At 39.1% G+C, this 18,071-nt stretch overlaps 1 protein-coding gene across 8 annotated transcripts in view; it reads left to right on the top strand.

Moving 5' to 3' along the window:
• GLRA2 (glycine receptor alpha 2) overlaps positions 1-18,071 on the top strand; it is a 121,277-nt gene that overhangs the window by 38,394 nt on the left and 64,812 nt on the right. For 7 of the 8 annotated variants that reach the window (XM_077173021.1, XM_077173003.1, XM_077173018.1 and 4 more), the window contains exons 5-7: positions 7,043-7,125; positions 8,097-8,234; positions 10,440-10,654. In XM_077173021.1, the coding sequence (XP_077029136.1) occupies positions 7,043-7,125; positions 8,097-8,234; positions 10,440-10,654 (436 nt within the window). The remainder of the gene's footprint in view (positions 1-7,042; positions 7,126-8,096; positions 8,235-10,439; positions 10,655-18,071) is intronic. The other variant, XM_077173017.1, reaches the window with a different exon arrangement.

The following is an 18,071-nucleotide window of genomic DNA, read 5'->3' as shown; positions in this document are numbered from 1 at the left end:
TTACAAGTTTACAGCCGTATACACCTTGAATTCCTGCAACAATATTCCAACAGAAATAGGGACACACAGAGTAGATTCAAATGAACTTTGATCATTTTTGAAAGGGTTGAGAGGATGTGACTCTGGGTGGTAGCAGATGATCAGACTTGATGGCATGAAATGTCACTTCTACAGCCCTGTATTCCCGTGTCTCAATTAAAAGGGAAGACTTTGTTCTGAGTACAAAAGTGAGAAATGCTACTGGAGAGCAATTTGTACACGTGAAGTTGTTCTTGGCTGGCAGGATCAAAAATACTGGCAGGTGGCTCCTTCTGGACACCTGTGCCAATGGGATGGTTGCACAGCCAAAGGATGTGTGTGTACCACCCTCCTTATGGCTATTGGCAATGCCTGCCCTCAGCTGCTGGTGATCAATCACTTCATTTAACCAGCTAAAGGTTAGCTGTGAAATGATGCAGGTGAAGGAACCCTTCCTAAAAGGTACAAAGAAGCATGTTTTCCTAGAACATGGTCCCAGGGATAAAGGTCTTTTTGCCAATTGGATTGAAATATATGGCTTAGAACAGAGATGTCATCATGCCAGGAGGAAAGCAACCCCATACCAAACACACACTGCAGGAAAACTAAGATAGAAAATGACAGAGAAAAAAAGAAAAGGTGAAATACTGTTTGTCATGTAAAGGAAACAGGTGCTTACAGAATTTACCTGTTACATACAATCACACTTGAATTTAATTTCATAGATTTGTTTGAGCAATAATTGGAAAATCATTTGCTGGCAGCTCATGTGCTGGCATTGTGTAGCTGCAGACAGTGATTGCATTACAATGAGAAGTGGGATGCCTGAGATGAGAACTCCACCACCCTGCTCTGTGCCAGCTCCTGTGTTGTTAAGCAGTACATGAAGCAAGGCAAAGCACTGGAGGGACTGAGGACATGCTCAGAAACAGCAGTACTGAAACTCCAGATTGAAACTCACATTTTGCCATAGCAGAGAGGGTTCCATGTCTCCTCTAAGCTCGACTTCAGCCCATTCCCACCTGGCAGAAATGAAGCTGCAGAACATGACAAATATTAGAGAGGAATTCCAGGACTCCTCAAAAATAAGGGAAAAACCAGTCAGTTTGACTGTTCCATTTAACAGGACAAAGCCTGTAGACTGAAAATTACCAGAATTGGCATTCAAAATGATGAGTCAGGTCCCTAAAAAAATAATGAGATGGACTACAAAATGAAAAGACATTTAAAAGAAGAATGCCACTGGGAAAATTTTTTCTGCCTTCTGATATGTGATCAGTGTGTGCCCTTCTTTCAGGCACCCAAGAGAGGGGGCTGGGAGGAATATAAAGTGATTTTAGATTCTCCTCCCTGTTTCAGTGTCACTAGCCTGAATGGCATTTGCTCCTGTGTCATGCAATGCTGTCATGGTTGCTGTGCAACTTCATCTCCCCTGCCAGTTTAATAGGGAACTTTATCTGCTTGTGCTTAGGTAATATTTTAATGTTATTTCAGCAGCTAGAAGGATCAGGAGTTTAATCTTTCAAAGAAAAAAAGTACCACTAAAATATCTTTAACTTTATTGTCAGCTCGGAGCTTTAAGAAAAATACCAGAAACCTTGCAATTTACAATAGCATCTTTAGATTTAACAATGCTGGAAAAAAGAAATCCCACTTGTCTCACTAAATCCAGCGCTGAGGGGTTTGCACAGGTATTAGTTTTGTGATAAAAATGGAACGTAGCCAATGCTACCAGTGATCATGCATGTGCTATTTATGTTCTGGTATTTGCAGCATAAAATCCTAGATTGTGAAATCTCTTGTCCCAGCAGCTGAGGTGCAGATGGGCGTAGTGTGAAAGAATGAAGGGATAAGAATAGAAACAAAATGTTATTTTTAACATGATGCCTACTCATGGTGAGGCATTTATTGCTTTTCATGCTAGTGAGGAGATAATCTTGGGGTTTTTTGCAGACAGAAGAGATTTATACCCTTATCTACAGGACTTTTTAAATTTCCAACAGTATTTCTATACATAACAGGACTGATCCTAGTTATTTATCATTACAAAAAACTCTGTGAGGAGCCTGCTGTTCTGTAGCCCACTCACAACCAACCTTTCTTGCAGAATAACTAATGAAAAGAATACTCCTCTGTCATGATACACCACGTATTATGATCCCCAGGGCCCTTCTCTTGTGGAACCAGTGTCCTCCTCTGGGATGAGATGTCACTGAGATCAAGGGAAGTTTTGGGTGTCTTGCAAGACATCAGGCTGAGGAGCGATAGCTGCTTATAAAGAGGTGGGCTAGAATACAGTTCAGTGGTTGCTGCAGACAAGGCAATACATCAAATCTCAGTTAAAATTATATAGTCTCCTAAATTTATTTAAAAAAAAATTCCTGGATTATGTAATGTGTAAACACAATTCCCTAAGTGTTCAACAAAATACTAGCAGTTCATTACTTCAGATTAGTGTTGCAGACCATTCACAAGCAGCCTGTCTGTAAAGTACTCTGAAGTGTTTTTGTTGCATTGTGAGATTACCAGAGAAGAGGTGTGATGGTTGGGAGCCCCAGCATTCAAAACCCTCCAGTGAAAGAATGAGATTGGAAATCATCTTGAGAATAATCTATTTACAATCATTACATTTCCTTTTTTTTTTAATTTTTTTTTTTTTTAATTCAAGATACTTACCCTCTACTGATGGTGTGGCTTTGGGGGTTAGTTATCAAAGGCAGAATGGCCTCACAACTCAATACCCTGAAAGCAGGTGGGACTGGCATTTGACAGGAATTGGTAAACAGGACAAGGAGGGGGGAGGGGTGTGAGGATAGACCAGGAGGCAAAGGAAAACGTCTGGGCTCTGTGTCATGTAGGTGTCCCTGAGAGAGATGTAGGGTAGATGGGCAGGCATAGGAGGATATGGGGAAAATGTCTCGGGGCTGGAGAAAGAACAGGATAAAGGCAAGAACAGGATAAAGGCAGGAAACACAGTATCTCAGCCCCAGTACTGAGCCCAGGACTTGGCTGCCCTGCACATAAACACCTCTGAGCCCTTGGCTGCAGGTGTGTCCCCCCTCCAGTGCCTTTCCCTCGGAGGGGTGGCGATGCAGCGGCTGCGTTCGGGCACCAGCGGTGCCTGTGCCGGGTTCTGCTGCTGGCACAGCTGGGGCCATGGCAGCTCACACCAGGGCAAAACACTGACACTGCAAAACATGTTCAGGTGTAAAAGATAACCAGCATGAGGGTTTCTGATTAAGCAGTCAGACTATTTATTTTTTCCCATGAGATGCCTTATTTTGACCTCTGTGACAGCAGCCACAGCCTAGAGGACCTTGCCTCCCTGCCTGCAGAAACTGGGGAATGCAGACCTCTGAGTGATCCTATAAGTGGGTTCCTGGGGTCACCAGAAATTTAAAGATTTTGAGTGGGGCTGGGAAGAGAGGCAGGCCCACAATCCAAGTCTTAGTGATAGTGAAACTAGGAGATGAAAGAGGGGAGTTTGAATGTAATGCTGAGTGAAGAAATCCCAGCAGTGCCTGCTGCACTTTGAAGGCATTCAAGGTGTCAGGAAGAGGGTCCAAAATATAACACAGAGAATGCTGCCCTGGAGTACTTGGATTATAGCCCTGTCTGTGCTACAGTGCTGCTCAGTGACATTATTTATTTATTTATTTATTTATTATTTTTGTCACAGTGGCAGCTAATTGTTCATTCTTTGTTTTCTGGCTCCGATTCTGTATTTTGTTCTGTTCATATTCTTATTTGCATTATTCCAGGGTTTGATTCTTCCTTGGCTGTGGGTTGAGTGAGGGAGCAGGGAGGGAAAGAAGAGAGCAGCTTTTCCTCTTCTCTGAGGCAGCTTGCTGTCCCTGGCACGTTGCCTGGTGTGCTGAGGCTCTGGAGACGTGACTCCCTCCTGCTCCCTCATGAGCCCTCTCTGCTCAGCTGGAAAATAAAATGTGCTCAGCCCCAGAGCTTTCTGTGAGCCAGCTGTGCCACCCGGGTCTGGCTGCCGTGGGGTGGAGGGTGCTCAGGTAATGGAAGCAAAATCAAGTCCCTGGTCAACTTCTTCTCACTTCAGTTTTACAGATGGTTCATAAAGCACTTCCCATCAGTGTTTTATGGTTCTCCACCACCAATCTGTTGTTTATGCATCTCAAATGCCTTGGTGGCGGGATGCCTGGAAAATAAAATAATTGTTCTGTAGCAGTTTGTTCTGTTTTATTAACGATTAAAGTATTCATCAGTGTAATTCCCCATTAAATTTGCTCTTTGCTCCAAACCTCCAGGGGCCCTTCTTAAATTTGCCAAGTGTGAGACATTAATTTTGCTGAAATATTTTCTGTCAATGACACTGTTATTATCAGCAATGTGGGTAGCTGTAGCTACCTAACACTTTTCATTTATGACCCCATGTCCTTATTAATGTAGATATATATCAAGTAGTGACATGGCACCAGGGTTTGGAAACATTTGCAGGCTCATAGTTTTAATGAAAAGGACTCAACTGGTATAAATTGACCCACCAGCATGGAGTTCAGTGGATCTATTTCAAATTCCAGCTGCTGAACATTTAGTATGTAGTAATCTTGTTGAAAACCAGTGGATCTGTGGATGAGACAAGGCTCTAACCACTTGCTTCAACACTTGCATTACTGCTGCTAAAAGGGACCAGAGGCAAAGATGCTCATTCTGAATAGCTACTGTGCTGAGGTGAACAACAGGTAGAGGTAAAACTCTAACTAACTATAAACATGATGTCTTGAGCTACTCTCATCAACACAGTGAATAGAAATTATTTTTCAATTTTCAGGGTGAGAAGAGAATAATTAAATCTTTGTGAAAGACAACAATGATTAGGAAGAGAAAGTAGGACATTAGGCTTTGTGTGGGCCTACAAAATGAGCCTACATAATTTTCTCATCTCACCTCCAGGAAAAAAAAAAAGATATATCTGCCTTATATCAATGGAGAGAGATTATTTTTTCCTTGTGAATCTTGAAAGCTGCAACTGGGTCTATTTGCTTTCTCATAAATTTGATATTAAAATAATGAGGGACCTTCCTGACCATATGTAATTAAACCCCCAAATTACTTGAATTTCTGGGGAGTAGAAAGGGCTGAAGAAGAAAGGAAAGCAAGTCAGTGTGCAGTCCACACCTGACAGTCATTAAAATCCAAGGGGTGAATAGCCCATGCCTACTTCAATGAACGCAAACAAATGACATATTTACAAAGGCTGCATTTGCATAAAGGCATGTTTGAAAAGAGCTTAAAACATCTAAGCCATATTTAGAAGATGACTGAAAATAAGGGAGTTTGACATAGCAGTGTTTCTGGAAAGAGACCGAGGCACTGTTTTGTTAATGCTGGGGATTAGCAACTTAATTAGCTCAATCTTTAATGCAGGAAATTACCTAGTGAAAATGAGACTAGTTAACATTTGCAAGGACTTAAAATATTTAAATCAGGAAAGGACAGATTTTCAATGACACTTACACACCTACTAGATAAACTTTTTTCTCTAGATGAATTTTTTTTTAAATACTTCTGCTATTTGATCCCAAAGGTTAAATGTGAGTTTATTTCCTATGAAGATGTTGAGACTGGGGACTTTTCTTCATCTCACTGCCACATAAATGTGATCTCTAATTTCCTGATACTGTCATCTTGTTTGCTGTGTCAAGACTGTGTCAAGATGAAAATAGTGTAACTTTTTCTAGGTAACCCACATGTAGGCAACAGCAGTGATGTTGAATGTGGTTTTAGATCTGGGTGAGACAATTTTGATTTCAGTTACCTAAATATCATCTTTTTGTCACAGTGATTTTATGGCTAGAAGCCCCAGCCAGGTGGTCTCCAAAGCTTCACATGGTGAAGAAATAGACTGAAAGACCTTGAATCAGTTGTATGTGGTAAGAACCACAAAATCATCTTTGGAGAGAGAATTTAGTCAAGTATTTCTCTGTAGAGATCACATACGTTTGTGGGACAACATTGTTTCAAGGTTATACTTCTAAACAGGTGACCTGTGGGTTCCCTGCCATAGCTAAAAAGTTATTGTCATTATAATGTGTCAGTTTCAGTGTCCCTTCAAATCAGACTTGTTACTGCCCTTCATAATAAATGGGCACAGAGTGGATTTTTTTTGGCATTCTTTGTTTCAGAGTGGGGTTTTTTGTACTGAATGTAATCAGAAATAAAAATGTACTTTAAAAATATTATTTTAAAAAAAATCCCAATATTTATACTGTTTATCAAAGGTAGTTGTTTGTAATTAGGCCATCTCAATATCTTTGTTAGCTAAAAATGATTTCTTCTCACACAAAAAAAAGAAAAAAAACAATAGAAGAGACGGTCTTGAAATAGATTTCAATCAAATGTTAAAAGGTTAAAGCAACTAAAAAAAAGGAAGAAAAAAGAAAGAAACATTAAAAGTATTCCCATTTAAGTAAAGTTATGCTTCATCTGGAACAACAACAACTGAAAAATTAAAATAGAAATATATTTTGTATGATTATGTTCCTTTAGGCTTACTTTCTTCTATCTGTGCTCCTTTTATGCAATGTGATTTTTTTACTGAATAATGGTTTTTCCTTCTTTTAGTGGCTGAGCAGTAAGAATGAAGGCTTGGAAATGGGACTCATTCCAACAGAACAACAGCAGTCTATTAAAAAAACCCTGTGGTTGTTGTTTCCTCTTTTTTTTTTGCTTTTCCAAGATAAAACCATGTATCCCATAACCAGGCATTTCAGCTTTTGGATTATTTGGTTCAGTATTGTACACAAAACATTCACTGGTGCTTTAATGGAGGACATATCTTACTAACCTGATGTTGTCTTCTCTGCCTCTGCTCTGCTCAGCCAGGGCAGGCTGTGAGTGCCTGCTTTGCTCACACATTTTGTCTCCACAGCTCAAGGGGGAGATGAGCCCAGACTTTGAGGTGCTAAGATTTGGTCTTGATCCTTTGAACTCTAAGTATGGGGCTTTAGATGAAATCTGTAAATGTCTAACATATTTTTTCCTCCTCTAATTTTAGGCTCACTTTAACCTTGTCCTGTCCCATGGACTTGAAGAATTTTCCTATGGATGTACAGACATGTACAATGCAGCTCGAGAGCTGTGAGTGCTCAATTGCCTTATCTATCAAATAACAAGTGTTTACCCTAACATTCAGTAATTAGATTGTGTTTACATCATCACATTTGTGTTGTGAGACTCAATATTCCTGTTTTGTAAGGGAATTATGTTTATCACCATAATGTGAGGGTTGCCTGTTTCTGTGCTGTTCCTTCTCCCTTATCCTTCTCCCTCCTGGGTCACATCACCTTACCCATCAGAGGTGCATCACTTCCAGGGGTAAATACAGCAATTCTCCCTGTATTCTCCACCCTGTGTGGGAGAAATTACTACACCTCAGAAAAGTGAGAACAATTATTACACAGCCAGGGATTTGCTATGTCTGACAGAGTTAGGCTCACTTTTGGGAAATGGAAGTGAAATACCTGAGAAGCAGAGTTCCTATTAGTGATTCCTAAGCTGGTGTGCTACACCCAGGCAAGGCATGGGCTGGGGAACAGCCCACACCCCCATGCTGTGCCAGCACACACCTCAGCACTGAGCACTGCCTCCACCTGCCCAGGTAACAATCACACAAACCCAGCAGCGGCTCAGGCTCTGGCAGGTCCCAGTGATCGTTCCCAGTATTCAGTAGGTACCAGCCTACCCTGATTTTTTTTTTTTTTAAATTTATTTAGTGGAGGAAGGATTTAGCTGTATGGCTATGAACTGTGGGCTGCCACCTGCCTTTGTGCCCACAGAATCTTAGACTGGTTTGGGCTAGCAAAGTGAGTTTTTGGTGGCAAACCAGGGCAGTACTTCAGAATATAAGAGCGTTTACTTCTTGCTTTTAATAAAGTAATGGTGTAGTTACAGCAACCGACAACTAAGAGGAATTGTGCTGTTAATTGAACAGTTTGAAAATGTAACTGAGAAAACACATTTTGCAATAAAAGACATGCTTCTAAGACATAAGAACAATTGCTCTTTTCTGGTCAGTTGCCATCTAATAAATTCTGATTCCTTTATTGCAGTTGGCTACACCATGAATGATCTGATATTTGAGTGGTTAAGTGATGGACCTGTGCAAGTTGCAGAGGGTTTAACTTTGCCACAGTTTATTTTAAAAGAAGATAAAGAACTTGGTTATTGCACAAAGCATTACAACACTGGTGAGCATTATTCTATTTTTTCTATCATTTGTTCCAATGGTATCTATTGTCAATTTGTAATGGAAAAATATGGGTAAAATGAAAAAAAAAAAATTAAATTAAAATTGGATTCAGTCACACATTTTTAAATCTGAATAGAAAGAAATTTTCTCTCTGTTCTCTATTTTGAAAGATTTAATTTCAAAGTTCAATTTAATTTCATTTAGGTATTCTAATGTCCTTAAAATCATTGAAGTATTTAAAATATTAAAAAACTGATAAAAAATCTAATTGTTTTGATATTCTTAAAATGAAACATTTAAAAAAAACCTTACTCTTTAATCACTTTTAAAGTGCTGATTTTTCTGAACTTGCTTTATTTCTCCAGCATATCATATTTCCAATGAGGAAAAATATTAAATTTTCACCAGCCTTTATGTGTAGTCTAATTTATGATATGTAGCATGTGAAAAGACAATATTTTCATTGCTGATCTGAATAGTGTACAGACATGGAATGCTGGGAAATTAGGTGTTTGTTTAATACTCTTAAGTTTTGTACTTTCATTTGTTGTTTAGGAGTCTATAATGTTGTGGTTTTATCTTTAGTTTTACAGAGAAGAGGAAACTCTGTTAAAATTTTGATTTAGCTGCTTGGAGTTTATTTAATGGGGACAGCATTTATAGAACAGTTTTCTGGGTGCTTTCTGGGATTAAATATAATCCCTCTCATCTAAAATAGCTTTTTCATCATTTCAGCATAAGAGCTGATCTGGTTGCATCAAATGCATTTGTTTTAGTCTATGAAATAATACAATATGAGATGTTCTGCTTCTGCCAAAAATAATATCACATTTATTTCTTATGAAAATTGTTTGGTTTAATTTTTATAAATGCAGCCTCTCATTTTGGAGCCCAAAGTACCAAGGAAGGAGAACTTTTTGATGGGCACCCCCACTACTGTTTTCTCTGTAGTTTGCTCCTTCCGGTTTAGTGTGAAATTAAAATGTGGATAAAACTTATTACTCAACCTTCTCCTAAACTCACTGTCCAGGCTGTGCCACAGAAGTCTGGAGAGCCTGTGACAGGTGGTGCTACTGATGCCATTGCTGCCACAGGTGGCCACCACAGCCCTTCACCCTCCCCAGTCCCCTGGCCAGGAGCAGCCTCTGCCCAGGTGTCAGTGTCTGCCTTTCCAGTCACAGCTCACTCATTACAGAACTTCTGGGCTGTCAGAGGATATTATTCAGCTTCCACTCCTTTCTTTGTCAAACAGCCTCTGCACTCCCCTTGGTGCTGACTCTTGCACCCCCCCATTCAGCATTGTAGACCACCAGAAAAATATAGGGACAGCACAAATAGGAGCAGTCTAATTTCCCCTGAAAGGGTGAATGAGGAAAAAAGCATCTCTGTTCATTTTCCAACCAGCACAAAAGAGTTTGAAACCATTAGCATGACACTTTAGGAATGAGAGGCCTTCCTGCAGTCTGCCTGGAGTGAGTACCTAGCCCAGAGTAATTCTGAGAGCAGCACAGGGTGATTGCATTAGTAGCTGATGAGTTGTTGCAGCTCAGGGCTCTGCATCTCCTGCTGCACTGCTGCTTCCCTGTCAGGCACCCCAAAACCTCTGTCCCCCAGGGCTGCTGTGCAGCAGCTATCACTTGTCTGAAGAATCTCTCACCTCCCATGAGAGATGGGGTTAGGCTTCCTGCAGTCAAACTTTTAACAAAATTCAAAGTAGACTTTGCGTTGATTCTGCTGTGAGACATAATTGACAGACAGAGGCAAGTGACATTGGCAGAATGAGGAGTGTGATCTACCCTAGGACTGAGAGTAGTAGTTTACAATTTGTCTGTTCAAACATGATTGCTTAATCTCATGCCTCTAAAAGACCAAAATGCTGTCCCCTTTTAATACTTAGAATTATATTTGACTAAAATAAAAGCTCAATGAATTTTGAGAAAAGAAGCATTGTGTTACATTTTCTGGAGGTGAAACAATTGTGCTAATATTAATTTTCTCAGTTAATATGAAGAATTGGGCACAGTATACTTCAGTACTCCCATGCTTCACCCAAGCTGGTGTGCAACAAGTGGCTGACTAGTGATTGTGTATCAGGATCTCCTTACAGTATTAGGTTAGGAAACAGGCCACACATCTAACTCATGTTCAGCAAACAAGATAACAATGTGCAAAAAGCATTTATGAAAGTAATTTCATGTTCTAGGAAAGTTTACATGCATTGAAGTCAAGTTTCATTTGGAGCGTCAGATGGGATACTATTTAATCCAGATGTACATTCCTAGCCTGCTGATTGTCATTTTATCCTGGGTTTCTTTCTGGATCAACATGGATGCTGCTCCAGCCAGAGTTGCACTGGGCATCACTACAGTTTTGACAATGACCACACAAAGCTCAGGATCAAGAGCTTCCCTCCCAAAAGTAAGGAAATAATTTTGTACCATGAATTTGCTCTTAATAAGAAATGTTTGTGCTACTCTTTTAAATTTCAGGAAGATCTGTGTGAATATACATCTGATAAGGATACATGAGAAAGTGGTAACAGTGTGATGTTAAATTTGCAGTACCCTTCCTTGCATTTGAATTAAGGAATGTTTCTGCTGTTTTGGTGGATGGCTGAATGGTGCAGCAGTATGAATTTTTAATGAGTTTCTACTAGTTTTGACACTTATTTTTGAGTGTTTAGAAAGCAGGTTTTCTGAGGTATTTAGATAACTTACTGGATTTCTTTCAGACTGGAGACTTTAAAAACACTGGACTGTTAGACTGTCATATACCTTGATATTTCTAGATATGGCACTTAGTCCAATGAATATATAAATATATCCCCCAGAAATGTACATATAAAATACATGTTTGTAACATATATGCAACTAAAAGGTTTCTTTGGTGAACCTTTTTAGTATGGAACTGCTGGTGTCTTTGTTTCACAGCAGAATTTGTCCATATTCCACTCATTCAGTGTCAGCTGAAGACCTTCATCCTATCTATGCACAAAAATATCCTCTCATTCAAATTTTGTGGTCTTTTTAATCCTGGACAGATGCTGTAGATGAATTTACAGATTACAGACTGGATTCTCTCTTTAGTCAGGCTGACAGCTCTTTTTAGCATAGGCACAGCCCAAATACTTCTGATAACAGCATTCCCAGCCAAATTTAATGTGCAAGGTTTCATACAATTTTCTGGAAGGGATTTCAGAGGAAGGAAAGTTTGCAATAGTCCAAGGAGTTATGAGATACACTCCCTGAAGAGTCCTTTTCCAGCAGTCCAGCATCAAAGGGACTGAGATCAGAGTATCAATGAAAAGCACAAATTTTGAGTGTTTGTGTAGATCATGATCCATTCCAAGGAAGAAGGCTGTATATTGTGGTGCTTCACCCTCAGTATCACATTTGGTCTCATTCCAAATATGCAAGTGTTCAAGTAGAGGAAAACTTCAAAAATATAGGACAACTCCAAAAAGTGCATGGATTGTCTTACTCCTGTTAGTAATGAGAAGGTATCACTTAAAAATCTGGTGAGTACATTTAGTTCCCTTATTCACTTGGAGAGATGCATAATTTTCCATGCAAACTGATAGCCTCTCATATATTAACTCAGAATTTCAAATTGAAAATTTATTAAACATTTCTTCAGACAATTCTGTCATATTACCAGTGAAGATTCTGATAAGAATTTCTGAAAAGACAATCTTGGCAAGAAGCATATAGGCTCTTTAAATAGCAAGTTTGGAGTCACTGAAAACTGTGTCTAGATGACACAACATGAATCCATGTGAAATATTCCAAGTTTCTCATAAATTGCCTGGCTTGAGAAGTATAGATAATAGAATTACCGTAGTGGAGATTCCCACCCACATTTCCTACTTGGCAAACACACCCTGAAAAAAGGCTCTGCAGTGTTGGTGTGCCCCAAATGCTCTAGAAGGTGTTTTCATCATAGGCCTTTGATCCAGCTGAATGTTTTCCATTTTGCATTCTGTTGTGTTTGAGTAGAAAAGTATTTGCTGAGTGGAACAATGGGAAGATGCAAAATATGTTGACCATGATATGTTGATTATTGGAGAGATTCTTCTCCAGCCTCAGGATTAAATACATTTATCTCATCAGGTGTCAGAGAATGGTGGTGGTCTGCCCATACTCCATCTTCTCCTATTCTGCTGTGTTCCTTTGCCAGAAAACAGGCACTAAGAAAAGTATCTCACCAGAAAGCCCAGTACAACTCATTTCAGTCAGGCTGTTGCATTTTTTCTGTGTAATTCAGCTGAGCTCTATTTTATAGCTTCGATCTCTGTATGTTAGTTAATCCTTGTGGGGGCTTTTGAAGGTGTGTCACTTGACTTAAAAATGTGATTTTAAGTAAATGCCAGTGTTCCAGCCAGCTGACTCCCACCTTAGATGATTCAGGTGCTTGGAGAAACATGGGCACCATTCAGGTCCTGAATCACCACTACCTGATTCCTTAGACATAGAAACAAGATTTTCTTGCTATTGTTGTTCCAGGCATTTAGCTATTTTAAGACCCCATCTGTAACTTAATATCAAAATTGTATTTATTAATAAAATTTGTCCAGCTGAAATGTACTTAGAAATAAAAATATGAAAATAATTGAATCAAATCACTGTCAGATCTGAAGCCTCAAAATCCCTATTTGAAAATAATGGTTTTCTAAGCCCTGTCTACATATTGCCAAGACAGAGGAAGTTAGGCTGCCAATGAAACATCCATTTAAAAGTTGTTCCTAGCATGAATGTCTAACAGAATAAGATATTTCAAGAGGGTTATTTTTGCAAGAATACTGAAAAACACAGATGGAACTTTGCTTTGTGAAAGCAGCCTAGTATTGAATATGATATAACTTCCCCATCCTTCTTTGTGTCCTGTTCTTATTAATATAGATTTATGCAATTTAACTTTAATTTACCCAGTTTCATGCCAAGGGTTTCTTTCCATTCTTCTCTATTTTAATAGAGCTTTACCACAGAAAACAACAAAGTATCACAACTTGCCAGCTTTAAAAGCAATAATTTCTTCACCTAAGAAAGACAAAGAAAAATTGTGATAAGATTCCTAGGGTTTTTGTCTGTTTCCAAGTCACTATCTAAATAACTAAAGTGTTACTGTTTAGAAGCAATTACCTATGTATTGTTCTCAACCCTGGTGTAAGATAACACAACAATATTCTGTTTGCTTAAAATTGCTCTTTTCCATATTAATAATTAACATTCATTTCCATACACTGATTTCATAATAGTAGGTCATGGCTACACAGACATTAGGCATTCAGCTGTTGAAAATTAAACATAAGATTGAGATTGCTGAAAAGAAAAGAAAGGAAAATGAAAGGAAATGAAAGAATGCCATTAATTCAATCTGAAGCTTATAATTGCTGCATATAAGAGAATTATCTAGAATGTACTCTTCTAAATGTAATATATTTCTTTGGTAAATTTTGTAGTATTTCTGTGGCATTACTGTATTTGGAGTATTTTGTAATGCTGTCTAAGAATAGGGGGTGAAATTCCGAGAAATATTCACCATGGAGCCAATCTCTTTTAAAGTGATGAAATTATTTTGTGTATGTTACAGAGAACTTGTGAGGTGTCCAGCATCTGTTATTATTATTATTTTTGTTATTATTATGTTACCTGAATTGCCCTGTGTTAGAGGGTGGTAAAGAACTCATCCAGAAAGCTGGGATGGAATTCTCTACTTCCAGTTTGACTAATCCATCACTGGGATGCCCAGGAATGGTGACCCAAAATAGCAGGATTTCTATGATCAGTTCTTCTTCCCACATGTCCATATGTATAAGTATTACCCACATCTCATACTCTTATGCCTGAATTCCCTGGTCACATCCTCCCTTTCCACTTAGGAACTCCATCTGGGTGATGTTTGTGCACCCAGCTGCACCAGTGGCTCATGCCGATCAGCCAGCTGAGCAGAAATCCTGGGTGCCAGCTGGGCATCACTGTGACCACACAGCCAGAGGGAAATCTCCAGCTAACCCTGAGCTCCCTGTGTGAGTCCTAGGCATGAGCCAGGGACATCCCTTGCACCTGGGCTGTGCTGGGCTTTGCCTCTGCAGAGGAGCTCCAGGGTGCGCCAGTTGTGAACCTGATGTGAGCGACTGTACATCCAGGCAGGGCCCAGCACGTGCTTGTCCTCTGGAAGCACCAGTCCCATGGACCCAGAGGGCACCATGTATCCATCAAAACAGGGACTGAGGATTGTCTGGGCACCACAAGGGACCCCAGGACACCTATCTTTACTTACAGTCCCAGATGTGTATAAGCTGGGGGAGTAAAGCGGGGGGGATTCAAGGGCCGGTAGTGCAGAATTGTTAAGAAGTGTTACAAAACAGTTGTTTTCTTCAGAGCTTTGAAGCACCATTTTCTTGCTATTCTTTTTACTTGTAAATGGCTCTCCTGTTGAATCAACAGAATAAAAAGTTTGAAAGGATTTTCAAAAGAGGCATTTGAAAGAATAATGGGTTCTCTGCTGTGCCAGTTGTGTATTTTTCAGACTGCTTTCTTCTTAAAACACTTACATAAACCAAACCTTAGCGACAACAGTCCAAGAAAATGAGTTACTTTTAATGCCATAAAGCAAAACATTTCAGGATATTTTAAGTCAAGTGATGGCAACTGTATTTTACACAGTTGCATAGCATTCATATTGGGTAGCTTTAATGCACAGGGCTTAATTAATGCATTTTCTGTCCCCAGGGAACAATCTGTGCAGAAAAAAAGGCTCATTCAAAGCTCACCAAAACTTCTGGAGTCCTTTCACTCACTTCATTTTGCTTTAAATCACTCCATATATTACCAAATGCAATAAAAGCATAGGTACAGAGACTTGCAAAACCAAAGCCAAAGCAGTCTATCCCCTTTGGCAGCAAATGACTGTTTTTATGTGTCATCCACTATCCCCCAGATATTTGGAGACTTTTGCAGATTCTTTGACTTCTGGCAGGCCAGTCGTCTTTCTTTTTTTGAATGTCAGAAGCTATCAAGTACAGAAGATACAAGAATATGGCACTTTTGATTGTTTGGTTGTTTTTTTTTTTAATTAAGGTTAAAATGATACCATAATAAGGGGAAAAAAAAAAAAAAAGAGGAGCAATACCAATAAGGACAAAGGAATAGATGTTATTATCAGTGATGATTTTGTTCTGTGTACATTTGCTTTCATAGGAAGTAGGGTACCAAAGGTGATCACTTACTGTTTCATTAGCAAAGCATAGAGATGATACATTCTGGTGCAGCATTATGGTAAAAAAACAACAGTGAAGTAACTTGGAAGGGAAGCAATTTCTTGACAAATTGCTTTTAGTCTAGTCTCCGGATCTGAAGAGGAAATATGGAAGTAATTTGGCAATCATGAGATTTGTTAATTGGCACTTGGATTATGTGGGTGTCTGTGCATTTTACACACTGCTTAAGTGATTAAGACAACCCTACTGTTATAAGCTGTTTACAAATTCCTGCTGGAGACCTAATGGTCCTAAACCTTGGTACTTTAATGTGTCTGGTCTACATCACATATTTATGTATCCTGATAGTGTTACTGTAAACAAGCTTCCAGTTTAAAAAAAATTGTTTAGAACCCTTGAGTATTTTATTGGTTGTCAGTTTTCTAAAAGAGTGAAAGAAGGCATCCTGTCCAAACTCTTGGGCAGTCAGGCTGCATTGTCAGGTAGCCATGAGGAGCTACTCTTCAGTCATGTGCCTACATGGAAATGTTTTAAGATGCAGTCATTTTATTAATTTCCAGCATTCTTATATAGCTGTCTTTTCTGTTCACATTGTAGTTTTGACATACAGCATATATTCCTTCTTTTACTAATATTAAGAGATCTTGCAACCCACTTCAGCTCTTTTTTTGGGGAGGAGTGGGGTCTGAAAAAGATAAGTACAACTAATTTTTGTATTGAGACAATATTTCAATATCTGTTGGTGTATTCCACACAGTATTTGAATCTGGATATAGAAATCTGTTCTACTCTGTATGATGAAGGAAGTCATGTTGACTGAACCTAATTTTCAACAAAAAAGTTCTGAAAGTAAGAAAAAGCTTTTAAGTAAGTGGACATTTGTTTCCATACTGTGACTTATTGAAACAATTAAATGGGTACAAACTGATTGGAACTAAATATAGACTTTTGTGTGTAAGTAAAAGTCCTACAAAATGCTAGAAAAAAATTATTCCTTACAAATAGTTTATAAGTACCTAATCATAGCTTATAGTTCAGGAAAGGTGTTTTCTGGTTCTGCTCTACAGATTTTCATGTCATTTCTTTATTCTTACTTCATCTCTCTTTAAGTATGCATTCTCAATTGTGGTTTTGAAGCAGGATATTAATGTGTGTGTGCTTGAGGGCAGGAGGTTGTTAGAATGGCAGTGGGAGATGTGGTGCATGCATTGGATGATACATGGAGTACCCGGGAGAACTTTCCAGTTTCTTAAAATATTAACAGCACTGTGGCCATGTTAGTGCCAGCTTGAAAATACATCCTTGGCCCCACTTAAAAGAATCTGTGGTGCCCAGAAACTTCTCTGCTACTTCCAGGTACAGCAGCTGGTCTTGTTAAAGACACCTTGTTTTCTTGGAAATTTTGCACCTTTGAGACCTAGGTAGATACTTACAGAGCTAGCCTGTGCAGTTACAACTTCACTGGGAGCAGAAATCTCAATTAAAATTTTTTTGATGATCTTTGCCACAGTTATATATGCTGTGATCATGCATTCATAATAGGAAGAATTCTTTTTCTTCCATTCCACAACTGTTTCTAGTTCTATAAAACTAAAGTCTTCAGTATTCTGCATAGGTAAGACAAAACCCAGCAGAATCCATGCTACTTGTGAGAAAAGCAGCAGGAAGAATGATATAAAAGTTAAAACACAGTACCTAAATCTGATGCTAGAAATTGTCACATTATTCTGTTCAGTTTGGCTGCAGGTATGTGGTACCCTGGACAGTCTTTGGGTCTTACAATGGTTATGTGTGGGTTCTGGAATTTCCCTCTGTCCTTCATTCTGTGCAAAGCTGACTGATGAGATACGACTGCTATGTTGTCTGATTAATACCAATACACTAGGATCTATAGCAGTTTCTACTCTATGGAAGTGAAAAATGAATGAGTAACTCAGTCACCTTTTCCACTGTACTCATCTAAACTTCAAAGTTTACTTTTCTGTATAGTGAAGACGATGGTATTTACTGTACAACAAAAGCAGTAGTTGCTGTCATGTGTGACAGCTAAAAATATGCAATAAGATGTGTCTGAATACCTCTGGGATGTAGTTTGAGTACTCCTGGCACTTCCTCAGCAGGTTTTATAATGCATTCATCTGGGAGGGCTGGCATTCAGCAGAGCCTATTTTGAGCATCAAAGAAGGGTTGAAGTTATTGTGCACACCAGTCTGCTGATTGTTTCATAACCTGGCACGATACTGGAGCCTTCAGCTTCATTGTCACACCCTTCAGGACTTTCTGGTGGCTTTTAGTGTCTCTCTGAGGAGTCCCTTCTGCCTCTCTTTCACAGACATAAGCACTGCAAACCCTCTCTGAAGCAGTGACCTACTCTGTTGTGGCTCATGCATTTCAAGTAATTGCAAGACTTGACTCTATTAGATCATTTAGAACTATTACTTATGAATATATTCTGTTAATATTTCATTTGAAATAATGTTGATGGGACCCCCTGGAGTCTGTGAAAACCATTTTCATTTGTAGTTTACCTCAAGGCTGCTGCCTTCCAGTCTGAATATCAGTGCTCACTGCACATGGCTGCTGAAGCAGCTGGGCCATTGACATCTTACTGCGAAA

Source organism: Agelaius phoeniceus, chromosome 2, assembly GCF_051311805.1.
Source record: "Agelaius phoeniceus isolate bAgePho1 chromosome 2, bAgePho1.hap1, whole genome shotgun sequence".
Lineage (NCBI taxonomy): Eukaryota > Metazoa > Chordata > Aves > Passeriformes > Icteridae > Agelaius > Agelaius phoeniceus.
The sequence above is the reverse complement of the archived record's forward strand: the minus strand, read 5'-3'. Positions and strand labels throughout refer to the sequence as shown.